The 14,825-nt window shown below is 39.3% G+C and overlaps 2 protein-coding genes across 6 annotated transcripts in view; both read right to left on the bottom strand.

The window, feature by feature from the left end:
- Positions 1 to 114: 114 nt before the first annotated feature.
- Positions 115 to 8,234, bottom strand: rbm24b (RNA binding motif protein 24b). The gene is made up of 4 exons (XM_032559435.1): positions 7,910 to 8,234; positions 6,492 to 6,615; positions 6,278 to 6,332; positions 115 to 1,647 (listed from the first exon to the last, which is right to left on the bottom strand). The coding sequence occupies exons 1-4, from the start codon at positions 8,075 to 8,077 to the stop codon at positions 1,278 to 1,280; spliced, it is 717 nt and encodes a 238-aa protein (XP_032415326.1). The 5' UTR covers positions 8,078 to 8,234; the 3' UTR covers positions 115 to 1,277.
- A 1,139-nt stretch (positions 8,235 to 9,373) lies between these two features.
- kif13a (kinesin family member 13A) overlaps positions 9,374 to 14,825 on the bottom strand; it is a 43,240-nt gene continuing 37,788 nt past the window's right edge. For 4 of the 5 annotated variants that reach the window (XM_032559427.1, XM_032559429.1, XM_032559428.1 and 1 more), the window contains 3 exons: positions 14,209 to 14,361; positions 12,283 to 13,465; positions 9,374 to 10,774 (listed from right to left, as the gene is read on the bottom strand). In XM_032559427.1, the coding sequence (XP_032415318.1) occupies positions 10,641 to 10,774; positions 12,283 to 13,465; positions 14,209 to 14,361 (1,470 nt within the window). In that variant the 3' untranslated portion in view covers positions 9,374 to 10,640. The remainder of the gene's footprint in view (positions 10,775 to 12,282; positions 13,466 to 14,208; positions 14,362 to 14,825) is intronic. The other variant, XM_032559430.1, reaches the window with a different exon arrangement.

Genomic DNA, 14,825 nt, shown 5'->3' with positions numbered 1-14,825 from the left:
AATCAAGGGCTTAAATGTATTTTTTCTGTTCATAATAATTTTATTTAAAAATGTTTGCTGTTATTTATTATTGCCTTATAAGCTGCACCGTGTTAAACAGAGTATAATCAAACATTTAATTTGAAGAAAAATTCAATTTATTTCCCAAATTACATTATTTAGAATCATGCATTACAAGATAAACAGCTCACGTACCTGCATTTGAAACATTTTGACGTCAAAAGACATAATACACAGCACATTTGAACAAGTTAAAAGTTCATGCGGTTCGAGCGCTGTCCTTATCAAACAGGTCAAGTATAAAAAGATACATTTAAGAGTTTCAAACTTTAGAAAAAAAATTAGAACTAGAAAGAAAAACCCAAAAAGCTTTAAATTTATAGTTACCGTTCACACACTTGTTCAATGTACAGAACAGAGTTCAGTCAGACCAAGATAACTCAGTCATTACATGCTATTGATCATGAGAAATGCAGCAGGACAGGTGGGCATGTTCAACAGCAGGCCTTTTACTTACATGTGTTAAATAAAGCGTTTATTGCTCCAAGGCTCCTGAATAAATACATAAATAGCATAATTTAAAAAGGCACACAGTGAAAACATTTTATCAAAATACAAGATTCACATTCAGCAGTTTCTCCTTCTCATTTGCTTAACCAAAGAGAGGTGAAGAAGAGTGCTTTTACTTGCTACAGTTGTCATATTTCACATGTGCCATCAAGAAATGCATTGTAAAGCAAACCACTGAAGTGAAACTACTCAATTTCACTCTAAATGCTGCTTAAAAATTAGTCCTAACAAAACACTTCTGACTTAAGGTACGCTGCCCTTCCAAACAAAAATAATGGTCCGATACTATTAAATACTGAAGTGGATGATGATATAACCCACTGTTCTCATGCATTTTTGCTTTAAAATTGTAGAAGAAAAAACCTGATCATAAGATATAATATGCACTTGGGAGTTCCATATAAAAGACACTGTGCTGTATATGTACAACTCAGCAGCAGTTCACACAAGATCAAGCAAATTTTCTTTATCTAACATGTTTTAATGCTGAATAAATATTAAATATTCATATACATCCAATACTGATCTCACTTGAATAAAATATACAGTTATTCTTTATGTATCTCCATATTTCCTTCAGGCTCTTGGGTATAAAGTTGGAAAAACTCAATCTCATAACATTAATGTCTTCACTAGGAGCGAATGTCAACTAGGAGCGAAGGAGAGAATCGCCCCTCTTCCCTGGCATGAAGGTGGTCTTTGTGAATTTACTGCATGCGATCTGTCTGAAGCTGCTGAGGCTGATACTGGCTAAAGGCGGCAGCAGCCGCAGCAGCTCCAGGTGTTGCAGCAGTAGCGAGCGGCTGTTGGACGGTGTATCCATACCCGGCTGTGGTCATGTAGCTCGTAGGTGCCGGCGAGGCCGCATAAGGGTACTGATCATAAGCAGCAGCTGCAGCGGCGGCGGCAGCAGTGGCAGCAGCAGAGTACTGGGCATAAGCTGCCCCCGTATAGTCAAGGTAAGGGGAAGTTGCAGCAGCAGCGGCGGCTGTTGCTGTAGCAGCAGAGGGTTGTACATGAGGGATCACCACACTGGGCTGGACGAAGGCCTGAGGGTAGACGTAGTGGGCCGGGATCCTGTTGGACAGAAACATTCACAGGTTCAGAGAAGAGTAGTGGCCTGTTATCTTCCAGACGCTGAAACTAAAAAATAAAAAATCTGGAAAACTGAAAAGCAGGTGCCAAATATATCAACCCAGTACTCAAGGCACAGCAAATCCATTCATTAACAACTGAAAAAAAAACCCTGCCTAGAAATGAAGAGTTAAAAAAAAAAGCAGCAAAAACCAAAAGGAACACGGGTGCAGCTTTAATTCTGAAAAAAAAAAGCACCTGAATCTGAAACACAGTGAGGCATTAAAAGAAGGCACAGCCAAGCTCTGCACCACAGAAGAAAAAAAACAAAAACATATTTGACAAAATGCGAGTTTGTCACAAAAACACCACAACATCCCAGCACAAGAAGTGGACATTATTCCCCCTGTCCATAGTCTGGCACAACACCACACATACTGGCATGCCACACATGTTAATACATCCTAAAACACAAACATATCTGTGTCCAAAATGACTGGACACAGTTTTTAAAAACAAAACAAAACAAAAAAATGACAATAATAAAGAAATAATTGAGTTGTAGCAGCATATGCCATCTGAAGAGCAATACATGAAGATCCAGAGCCTTGCAGAAGTATTTATAGCCTTTAATTTTTTCCATGTTTTGCCATCATACACCTACAAACCTTACTATATTTTACTGGGATTCTATGTGATAGACCAACACAAAGTAGTGCATAATTGTGAAGTGCAAAGAAAATCATACATCTTATGACTTTGGAGTTCATTTTATACTTAACCGCTTAATTCAATTCTCCTTTCAATGCTATTACAGTAGTAATTTTTTGGAGGTGGGTCTCTAATAGCTACAGAACTACAAGATAAAATCTGATATTCTCAAAATCAGTCAGCTTAGGCACAGAGCATCTGTGAACATCAATGTTCAAGTATTGCCATAGCTTCTCAATTGGGTTTAGATCTGAACTTTGGCTGAAACATTCCAACACATGATTATGTTTTGCATCTACGCTGTTCCATTACAGCTCCAGATCTGTTCTGGGTTTTTGTCCTGCTTCACGGTGAATCAGTCCACATCTTTTGCTCTAAAGGGTTCTTCCAGGGTTGCCAGGTATTTGGCTCCATTAACTTTCCATTAATTGACCAGTTGTCATGTCCCTGCTGGATCCTCACACCACGAGGCTGTCCCCACTATATTACACTTTAGAGATTGTCTGTTTAGCCTGTTGCATAGTACCACACTAACTGCCTTTTGTATGCAGTCGGTTCTGATTTAATTTTATGAGAGCTCTCTGCCTTGAATATGTTTGCTGTATCCCAACATGACTTGTAGGTACTTTAACCTAATGGCTTTTGCTCATTAATGTCTTTCTGCTCTTTTAAAAGTGCATTCATCTTTAGTCTTAGTCACTGGATATTATTTAGAGACATTAGAGTCAAGGAGGCTAAGCACAAACACACACCAAATTTTAAAAACTGTTCTTTTTAAAATATATATACTTTTGTTACACTTCACAATCCTGCACACATTTTTGTTGGCCCATCACAAAAAAAGTGGTTTGTGTTTGTAAAATAAAATAGAAATGTAATAAAAATGGTTACAAGAACCTGAATACCTTAGCAAAGCACAGTACATGAGAGGACAAAAAGAAATCTTTGTATCTGGGTAAACTTTTCCCCAGTTCAAACTTGTGCTGAAGTCACCCTCAGTAAATATACAGAGGAACAGGTGTGAAACATATCTGTTCACACATAAGTGGGCCCCCTCCCCTTTTTTTTTAGAGACATACACCCCCCCACACAAACATACCCGATTTGACTGACAAGGGAGGCTGGATGCGTGCTATTTTTGCTCCCCTTGTCATCTCAAAAGGACAAGCTGATCTTATCCTCCAGTGCACATGGCAGAGTGCTGGTCAACTGTTCTATGGTTTCATTTACATTGCTTAATTTTTAATCATCACAGCCAGGGAGTGCTGGCTAATTTAAATAATTAGGACTTTGTTATATTATTCTTTTGGGTGAGTGTAGGACAGTTACTTCAGCCATTTTCAATCGGAAGACATAAAAACTAACAAACGAACAAACAAAATACAAACTGTGTTGATTCCTTGTGACAAAACTTTTCCTGTAATATGACACCTTCAAAGGAGAAAGTTTAACTACATGACTATGTTTTCTTGAACGCAGAGGAACATTTCATCGTCCCACAAGTTAGGAGCTAAATAAAGGTGCTTTGTAAATCAGCAGGACACATGGGTAATCCCCTGCACATAACCCGAAGCCTTCATGGGCGCATGGCTAGGTCCACCTGTTGTCCCGAAGCTGAGCGGCCCCGTCTGTGCCATACATTATTAACAGTGCCGCTGACTGACTCCTATTTTCCAAGAGAATTTGAGACGCTGTGCAGATCACTGTGGCAAACAGCTGCTGTCTAACTGTGTGGCTAAGATCTTCGTCTCCAACCGAAGGCCCAATTCAGACTTCTTTTTTTTTTCTTTTATTGTACAATCAAATCAAAAAGTAGGCATGGAGTAGTATGAGCTTTCCTTAGTATAGTATAATAAACTGGATTTAACAACAGATGATCCAACTGATTTTCTTTTTTTTAAAAAAGTAATAAAATTCCTACTGCTGATAAACTAAAAAATATTAAACATAGGACTTATAAAGTTGTAGGATTATAATTTATAGCATTCATTTTTATATTAGTCTCTAAGTAAACATGCTTATGGTACAAGAACATTATACCTCTGTGGCTCTTTATTGAGTTCCGCAGAAATTCTTAAATAGTAAGGCAATCTGCAGTGGTAGCCAGCCTGCAGTCTGATGCTTAGACGTCCTTGATTGCTTTCCAAATGCAGTTTAACCCTTTAAATGACTATAGGTAACTTTCTTGTTATTATTATATACATTCATTTAGTTGCCATTTGAAAACCTAGTATTTCCACAGGTTTTACATGTCAAAACATTTCTGTGTATGAAGGTTTGTTTTTTTAAGTCTGGAGCAAATGGACAAGAGAAAATGAAAGTATGGACTGACTGAAATGAAAAGCAATTGTAAAGAAAAACAACAACAAAAACCATCTTCACTAAGTGAAAATAAAAGTTTTATGTTGTTAAATGTTATTATTTAAGTCATAGCTTTGCTAAAGCAGCAAAATATGTCAAAAATACAGTGGCTAAATGCAAAACACAGGCCAGAAAATAAATTTAGTCATATCGCTTATTTCATACGATATTTTGATAACAAGAATGCTGCGGCTCAGGGCTCTAATATTGTGGCTTTTGGGACTTTTCTGTGATTTATTGCAGAGTTATGAATACATGTTACATCAGTGAGAGTAACAGTAGTTCCAAGAAGGAAATTTGTCTTATTTGTAAGCAAGTGGAAAATGCATGAACTTCCTTTCAGTCTGCTCAATGGCAGTGTGCAGCATTAGCTGGGGGAGGGGCTACTCTACGCTACAAACAACACTTACACTTTCATCGCATTAAAAGAACTTTGAACAGTAGAAATAGTATGATGGAAAACATTTGTAGTTTTGAAAACGTAACTTTATAAAACCTTGACACTGATTACTGTCCCATACCTAATATAAAGTCAACTAAATTGCCAAAGTGTTAATTGAAAGCCTCCCCATTATTATTATTTTTTGTGTTTAATCTGCAGTTAAATGACATTTTTGGTTTGCCACATTTCTGAAAATATACAGCAAAAGGAAAAAAGTCAAGCATGGCCTGCTTGCTGATTTAATCTACAAATTAATGCATTAGGTTAATGAAATAAAAACACAGCATCATGGGGGTAAGATAAACAGAAAATCAACTCCCACATGCAAGCCAGTGTTTGTTTTGTTGCAGGGGATGAGAAATTTAAATTAACACACTGTGAGTGGTTGTCGGCCCGCCCCTTGCACAACAAAACATGTCGTGTTAACTAGAAACCGAGAAAGAAATAAAAACAAAAATCAAAGAAACAGGCTAGAGCACAACCAATTAAAAGGGGGTGGGGGGGAAGGATCAACACTCCTCAGCAGAGTTATAATTCCCTGTAAAATCTGATCAAATCTGCCCACTCTGCACCACCCTCTTCCCCCCACTGCAAGTAGAAATAGGCACACAGTTAAGCTGAACACCACATCATACTGAACACAAGGCACACACCAATCTATGTACTATAAGAAAACTGGAGAAAAAAAAACAACAAAACAACAACCAAAATACTTTCCATGCATCTAGTCACCATTGCGGTTCGTTTGTGTATGTCACAGTATACAGGTAACACTTTAGCGCTCTGCCCAATGCAGACTCAGCTATTCCTTCAAATCATCATGTCCCCCCATCAGCTATTTTAACCGTTACCGAGCCTGTCAGATCAGAGAGAGACAAGACAACATGGAGTCAAGTCCTGCAGTGGCTCTGGGACATATGCGCACTTCCTTCACAGTCAACCCTCAAGCAGTGGAGCACACATAGACACTCACAAGTCCTCATTCATGTGGGGGAAAAAAAGGTGGAGGCAACAATAAATGTATGTTTAAAATAGATATTTGATCTTTACATTTTTATTTTTCCAATTTTATACAGACAGATTTTGTAAAACAAGCTGAAGTTTTAGTGCTAAACATACCCATATGGTCTTTGGATAAACGCCGGATGGATCTGAGGCACACCAAATGCAAAACCTAGAATTAAGATAGAGAACTGTCAAACTCAGAGTTGAAATTTAAAAGAAAACAAAACTACAAAAAAAATTGTATTGCTTAATGTTTGCAACCATTACAAACCTCTGCATTATTCCCGTAAAAATAATCAACAAGGGCTGGTGTATTTATACTAATCACCTGGTTGGATGACCCTGGGTTTGGCCCCCAGATAGGCCAGGTTCACATTGGCCTTTCTTCCATCTATAATGGGATTGGGATCCTTACATGCTCGGTCAGCTGAGGCCCGATCTGCCATGGTCACCTTTAACAATACACATGTTCATATTTTAGAGTCAGCAAACATGAATTTGTAAAAGTATCCAACATTAGTACATCATTATTGACTTTCCACAGTTTTCAAAGCAGATAAGTAATTTTAAAACCACTTAATGTAAAAAAAAGAAGAAAAGAAAAACAAAAAAAACGACTTTGTATGTCAGTTTACACAAAATATATGTAATCACTTAGATTTACTGGTGCATCTGTTAATCTGCAGATGCTGTCTGATTGTGTATCATGATCTTAGCTGAGCATCTTTAGCTTCAAGTGAAGTTTTAGCGTAAAATATGTACTTGTAGGAAAGCTAATTATAGTGTCGAGTTGGGTGATAGGGATCCTCATAAAAAAATAGAGAGAGCTACATACATAAGCACCTTTAAAAACCACAAAGAAGAATGTGCTAATGCATGCCAATACACATCACTGCAGGCAGGTCCAGATGTAATAATACTGGTCAGAACAGGAGCAGAAATTACAATCTTATTTGAGTACTAGCAGATTTTTTTTTAATTGCAGTTTTTGTAACACACTGTCCTTCATCACTGTATTGAGTAACAGGCAGCGTGGTCTCCCAACAGATTGACCACCTCCATAGAGTACTGGTTTGTTAGGGCTCCAAGTTAACTACAATTGTTCTGGGTCCTCCTCCCTGGACAAAGGACAAAATAATTATTGACAATTTGAACTTAAAAACGGAGGACCTTGCTTTTGCTACTTTTTTTTATCTGGGGTAGACAGGGCTATGGACTGACTGATGCCTGAGTTTGACGTTCCAATCCAAACGTGACGTCATCACCCTTTAGCAACCTTCGTTTTTTTTTCTCGGCTACTTTGTGCTCTCAATCTATTTTCACCTTTTTTTTAAGCTTAAACATTTCTCGATTTTGGACATCGAAATCATTAAAGCTGTAAGTACAAGCAGGAGAGCGCTGAAATGCTAAAACAAATATATGCATAAAACTGATTCTTACGTTTCTAACCTGTCTAAAAACACAACACACATTTCATTTAATAATAAGCCGTATGATAATCCAACTCAAAAACGCTTGCCAAGAAATTGTTTAATGCAGTTTTACCGATTTCTTATTTTTGTTTAATTTAGTTTTTAAGGAGTTCTGGTATAGGCAGGGCAATTTAATTTTTTGATGTGAACCAAAAAAAAAAAAAAAGAAGAAGAAGCCAAGCAGACAACAAATATTGAATTTGGCACGAACGATTCCCAATCATATGGCAAACGATAAAAGCTGTTTCAGTGACATCAGCAGGTTTGTACTTACAAATCCATAGCCTCTGGATTTCCCCGTCTGCCGATCGGTGATAACAACAGCCTCCTCGATGTCTCCAAACACTTCAAAATACTTTCTCAGGCTGGAGTCAGTGGTGTGATAAGGAAGGCCTCCCACGAAGATCTTGGTGAAGGTAGTGTCTTTCTGTGCCGAGTGCATGATTTGTGGATTAAATTGTCCCGGTTGGAGTTTTTCTTTGGGGTTAAACTAAACGGGAAGGAAACGCGTGTGGTTGATCGGTGAGGTGGTGTGACGGACTGGCAGAGGACCTGAAGCAGGAGGAGGACACCTGTTAGTTTGTTGTGAAGCTCTCCCAGTTGTCAGCTCGTGTGACACAGAAACTTAACTCCACCCACATCTGCAGACCACCACTCAGAGTTCAGGCTACCTACTGTCGCACAGCTGCTGCAACAGTGGCAAGGACACTCAATGGAGGCCAGAGGCCTGGGCTCTGTCCGCTTTAAACAACGATAAGGAGTTTTTACTCTGATAAAAGTTTTTTAAACTTTGCATCTCGGTGTGTAAGCGTAAATCTGTTCAGCTTAGATTATTATTATGATTGAAAATATGTTTAAAATTATGAATTCACTGCTGTAAATATACATTCCCCTAAATCAGGGGTCTGCATGTGACCCACTACTGTAGCTTTTAGTAACTATGTCCAAAAATGCTAGCGAATAGAGCAATGTTTGAAAATACATGGATAATTGTAAAATACTAATCTTAGCAGTTTTTCCGTAGTGATTTTTAATTAACTAGATGCTGAACATTTCCAAAAAAAGAATAGTAATGGTGTAAGGAATATGCTTTCTTGTCATTTTTTGTCAATAGGTTCCAAAATATACGTGCTTTTGAAATATTTTAAGTAATGTTCCACTAAATTTGAATTTAAGAAAAAGTATTAGGCCTTAAAACAAATAAAATAGTAGCATACTTAAAAAAAATTGAAAAAACGACATACAGAAAGTACAAATACAAGCTATATTGTTTTGAAGCGTCATGTTGCTTTTGTGGATCTAAAAATATTTTTAGCCCGGCCGAGGGCAGAAATGACAACTGTAGACCAAAATATTTAAATACGTCAAAAGTCCTATTCCTTTCTTTTTTAGAGATCACGGACAGAGAGACAAATGAGTTAACAGACTGGGTGATGGATGGACAACATAAAGGATGACCTACAGATGGACAGACTGATGACTGAGCAGCCAGATGGATGGTGGATGGAGGAACAAATTTGAGATCTTTTATTAAGAAACAGCAACATAAAATGCAGTCTGACTGGGGTAAAGTCTATCACGCAAATAATGGCGCAGGGAATAAAGTCTTAAAATACAAATTTTGTTCCATCCCTAATTGATGACTGTGTCCCGAATGTCTGAAACCACACATAATGAAGCATTATGCCCAATCAGCGATGCTTTTTTTTTTTTTAAATGAAGAGACAACACACAAAAACTGATTGTAAATGTTCTATTCTAGAACACTGTGTACCAATTCAAACAAGATACATTATAAATACAATTCTGTACAATACAATAGTGTAAATACTATGTTCAAATACATTTACATCAACAACTCCTTATTAGGGAGAGCAGCTTTGTTCTCTTCTTTAAAGTAAGGTCTTGGGTTTGTTTTATTTAAGTGAAATTGCAGCTTGATTATTTTTATGGACAAGTCATAACTTTCACAAAATAAAAAAACAAAACTTTAGAGGAAAAGTAATCTTCTTACCTTAATAAATTTGTTGTTTCTAAATATTCATCCAATCCACCATGACAGGAAGGATCACATTCTGCATTTCACATACTGATTTAAGGTCCATACATTTTTATATGATTCATAGCTAATTATAAAGGGGGTGTCTTTGCAAATAACACAATAAGGCATATATTTGTATATCCAGGCTTCTGAGCAATCACTCACAGTCGTCAGGGTTACGAACATTTAATCAGTCCTGTATGGAAGACAGTCGGAGAGCTTCCCAAGAATCCTTTCCAGTGCAACCTTTTCTCATTCAGTCTCAAGCTGAATGGGATTTATTTCCTCCACAGTGTTACAGTACATCAACAGGGTAATTCCTGCCAGGGAACGCTGCAAGCTGCTCCCAGGTTTGGCAGAGTTCTCCTGTTTCAACTTTACGTGGCATTACTCCTACAGATATGGCACTAAGCTTTACTTGGACACGTCGATTTATAGTGAGGATATCCATGTATAGATACAATAGGAAAAAAATACAACATAACACTCGTAACAGCAGATATGGAACCGTAGTTCTTTGGTTAGCCCTGACGTAACATATTGACGTAAATATCAAAGTTTATAAACAGTAGTACATTCTTAATCTTCGAATCCCAGATCACTTCATTATGAGCCTCAGAGAGGGTCGCGTTCTGTAATACAAAAATATTTCATATATTCTTCAGAAGCGATGTAAGAAAACTTAGGCGGATAATATTCCCAGAAAAAAGTCAAGTCCTCTATAAAAATATGAGCATATAGAAAACTCAGATATGTGCATAGTGATTTTGTTTGTTTTCAGTGAACAGCAACTACAAAATACTTCATTAAATGCACAGGTAAGATATGCCTTTGAGCAAAGCATCCACACAAACAGCACATCAGTGGTCAGAAATTAGCCATGGGGTTCAGACTCGGGATGGGAAGGAGAGGAGTCACGCCTGGGTCATTCACATCCCTCAGAGAGGAAGTTCTTCTTTGGGTCCTATTTGATGAAAGTCTGGGGTTCTGTTTCCATGGAGGGAGGCCCTCTGGTGAGCCGAGACGGTTTTACAAACACACCGTGGCCTGGGGGACAGCGGAAGTACACTCTGCCTTGGACAGTCCCGTTGTGCTTACCTGGAGAAGAGTATAAGTGATTACTAGTATTAAGGTTAGAATTATTATATACAGCTCTGGAAAAATTTTAGAGACCACTTATAATTATCAGTTTCTCTGATTTTACTTTTTATATTTATATGTCTGAGTAAAATGAACATTGTTCTTTTATTCTATGAACTACTGACAACATGCCTCTGAAATTCCAAGCAAAAATTTTACATCTCAAATCTTTCAGGGTATAATATATATGTACGTAGTTCTTCATATTCTTAGGTCTTTTGGACATAATTATATCAAGGTATAAAGGCTCTTTAGGAAAAGTGAACTTATGCTACTTAATGACAGTGAAGAAAGTCTTTCTATATGTACTTTTCAATTTGGAATCACTATCAGTAGTTTTCAGATAACAAATCATTGACAATATCTTTGAGCAAAATTATTATCCCTCTTTTAAATCAAATTAAACAACAATGAATACTTTTCACATTTTCTAGAAAGTGGCACCACATAACAAAGCACAGGCCAATTAAGAAAACCCAGTTTATCCCTTTCACTGAATAATTTTATTATTAGATAAGATAGGTGAAGCTATCTGATCAAACTAGAAATAATTTTTTTCCCCTCCCCTCCAGGGGGTCTTTTGTGGGCTCTAGTGTCCCTTATATGAAAGTAGGCTGGCAGGAAAGAGGGGAAGACGTGGACAATATCGCCGGATCCAGGAATCGAACCCGCGACGGCCGCGCCGAGGACTCAAGGCCTCCAAACATGGGTCGCGCTATCCTCTACGACACCACGGCACGGCCAAACTAGAAATAATTTTAACTGGACAATTCAATGTAAGACTTTTAAACCTAAAGCACTCTATTATTATAATCATGCTGCTGGAAGAATTGATACATTGCAGGGAGATGAAGAATGAAGGATTCAAAATCCTATTATCTCAAATTTACAGCTATTAAGGCGGGGTTATAATTGGGTGTTTAAACAGGACAATGATCCTAAATATACCAAACAAATGAACAACAATAAGTATCTGAAATATCCTTTCAAATGCCTCAGGATAAAATTTCAGAAAAGGGTTGAACCCCGTTCAAAGAATTGTGAGCTATGCATTAAAGCCACTGCATCACAAAATCAGATTCTGGCCACAATTGGTGAGCCAGTACATCTCTGTCTTCTCTCTTTGAAATCAAAAAGTGTGTGTTTAGTTGGGGCATGCAGTTTTGTAATTTTTTTTTACCCCTCCAGGGAGTCTTTTGTGGGCTCTAGTGTCCCTTATATGAAAGTAGGCTGACAGGAAAGGGGGGAAGACATGCGGCAAATATCGTCGGGTCCTGGAGTCGAACCCGCGACAGCCGTGTTGAGGACTCAAGGCCTCCAAACATGTGTCGCGCTATCCCCTACTCCACCACGGCACGCCGGGGGGGCATGCAGTTTTAACAAAAAATAAATAAAATAAGAACCACATGTAAACCAATAATGTTAGAAAATTCATTTCGCTCCAAGAACACAAACATGTTACTTACCCATTGCCACATCCAGCTTGACACCAATCCAGATCCCCTTGGCGAACTCCACACCTCCTACATAGTAGACTGTTCCTTTTCTCTTCCCTACCCACACCTGCTCCCCAGGTGCCATCCAGTCAGGAAGCTGAGCTACAGGGGTGCTCTCATCCCCGCTGGAGTCTCCGGAGGGCTCGGCGCTGCTGGGGTTCGGACTGGGGCAGGGGCTCCCGTGAGGCAGATCTCCCTGGGCTGGTTCCTGGATAGGAGGCTCTCCTCCCGCTCTTTGAGCTGGGCCAGAGGATCGGGCTGTTGGTAAAGGTTTGATTTCAGACGCTGACGCTGGAGGTGGGAGTGATGTAGAGGGATCTTTGGAGGATGAGGTCAGGGTCAGGCCTCTATCGGGTGCAGTGATTGGGGCGTTTAATGAAGTGCTAGGTACTTTTGTGTTGGAACTAGACACAGGTATGCTAGCAAGGTTTGCGACATTAGGACATCTGAATATTACATTGTCAGCGTCAGACGACAGCTGATTGTCATTGTCATGTGTCTTTACATATTCTGGTTCCTTCGGGTGGTTTGTAGAAATTTCCAAACCATCCTGTTCCCATTTCTCAGTAAAATGAGCCAAATCCCCTTCTCCAACACTGTCATCAGCCCCTTTAAAGTCAGTGAACTCCTGGCTGGTGCTGAGAATACAATTATGAGGCAGTGGAACACTGTGCTGCTTATTTGTGCAGTTAGGAATACTGACAGGTGAAGAGAGTGGATGGATGAGCTGTTCACAAGCACCACACGCTGAAGGAGGCTGCTCCAGGTTGCCCCCTACCGCAACACTTTTGGTCTGTGGAGAGCTTCGCCCAGCAGGGTCGTGGGACTCTCTGGAGGGACAGCTCAGGTGGTCGGAGCTTTCACTGGTGCTGAAAGGCACGTCGGACAGGGTGGCATTGGATTCACTGTGGGAAAAGTAGCCGCTGGTGCAGCTGCTGGCTGTGGGGCTTCGGGACATGTCCCTGTGCCCGCTCCCTCCTCCACACCGGCTTCCCTTTGAGTCAGAGCGAAACCCGTCCTGGCTCTCCAAAGTGGCGTTGTATATCTCAAAGTTTGCAAAATCCTCTGGGACGTAACTCTGGTAGCTGCTTTGGTCCAGTGGGCCCCGATTTAGATTCAGAGAAACATCTGTGTCCTCGTCCTCAGAGTCGTGCTGATCAAAACAGAGGCAGTAAGACAAAAGTGGAACTTAGCTTATGTAGTACCGTGATCTATGTAATCACTCAGAGTTATAAAGAGGATGGAGTCCAGGAAGATGGTCAGTGATGATGAAACAGAAACATGATTTATGAATTCTGTGGTGCCTGAGTGTTTCTGAATTTCATACAAACCCAGCAGAGGGTGAATGTGAATCAGAACAAGTGAGATCATGTGTTCAACCTGAAGATTGGTGTTTTGATCTCCTATACTAGTTTTTTGGAATTTCAAAAATAGTGACAATCCCACTATTACATTGTGATTGTCCATTTATAGTTTTTACCTTTAATCTGACATATATCCTGTGCAGTTAATCTAAAAAAAATAATTTCTTTTGAATAATAGAATGTACAGTATGTAACATGAAAGGTGGCCACAAAAATATTAGCTGTAAATATGATTTCTCAAAAAAAAGAAAAACAATCTGATATTCTTGGTACCTTTAACCTCCTCCTGTCTACACAGTGCTGGAAATGTAATTTTATGATCAGACACCTAAAAATGTTCCCGAGTTGCGTGACTCATAGCTCACAGAATGCAGTAGCAGCAGCTCAGGGAGCAGCTGAGGCTCTCTAAGCAGAGTCAATCAAAGTAAGAACACAGTGTGATGCCACTGTAGTTAGCGGCTAATGAGCCAACATGTGTCACGAAGTGCAGCTTTATGTTTACGACCTGCATGTATGTTGGTGTAGCACTTACAGCTGTGAGTGACTGTGTGCGGCTGAGCTGCCTGCTGGTGACAGTGGAGGTGGGGGTGGAAGGCTTGCAGTGGCCCTCGCTGCCTGCCCTGGGTCGGCACCAGGAGCAGGGAGAGGGGAGCAGTGCAGGGCTGTCCACAAGTGAGCGCATGCTCTGCAGATGGGTCAGAACGACAGCACACACTTCACACTCACACAGCATGCATGGAGCTGGGCAGGCTGGTTACACAGTTAGTGCCATGCAGTTTAATATTTCACAAAAACAGTGCTTGAAGTGCCCTAAATTGGAGGTGCAGAACCTCTTTGTTGCAATAAACATGCAAAATAGTGCAAATATGTTACTGATTTCTTTCTAGTATTTTGCTTCCAAAACATGATAAGTTGTAATTATTAATCAATAGGCTGTCAAGTTAATCTTTGGACTTTTGCTGATCTTTTAAATGATTTTCAGTGAAACCAATTGACAATTTTCAGACAAAAGAAGTTTCCTTCATAGGACGCTTAACTAAGACGAACTAAAGTCTCAACAACTATAAGGATGAGCAGATGTCCTCTTGTTTCACACCAAACAACAGAGATTCTTTTGGTAAAATGAATCTTAGTTTATTTAAAGAAACG

Source organism: Xiphophorus hellerii, chromosome 3 (genome assembly GCF_003331165.1).
Source record: "Xiphophorus hellerii strain 12219 chromosome 3, Xiphophorus_hellerii-4.1, whole genome shotgun sequence".
Lineage (NCBI taxonomy): Eukaryota > Metazoa > Chordata > Actinopteri > Cyprinodontiformes > Poeciliidae > Xiphophorus > Xiphophorus hellerii.
This window is presented reverse-complemented; position numbering and strand designations above follow the sequence as displayed.

Coding starts and splice junctions, on each gene's coding strand:
- rbm24b (XM_032559435.1), bottom strand. CDS start 8,077: ATGCACTCGGCACAGAAAGACACTACCTTCACCAAGATCTTCGTGGGA. Junction 6,333..6,491: donor ACCCAGGGTCATCCAACCAG/GTGATTAGTATA, acceptor TCTTAATTCTAG/GTTTTGCATTTGGTGTGCCT. Junction 1,648..6,277: donor TTTATCCAAAGACCATATGG/GTATGTTTAGCA, acceptor TCTGTCCAACAG/GATCCCGGCCCACTACGTCT.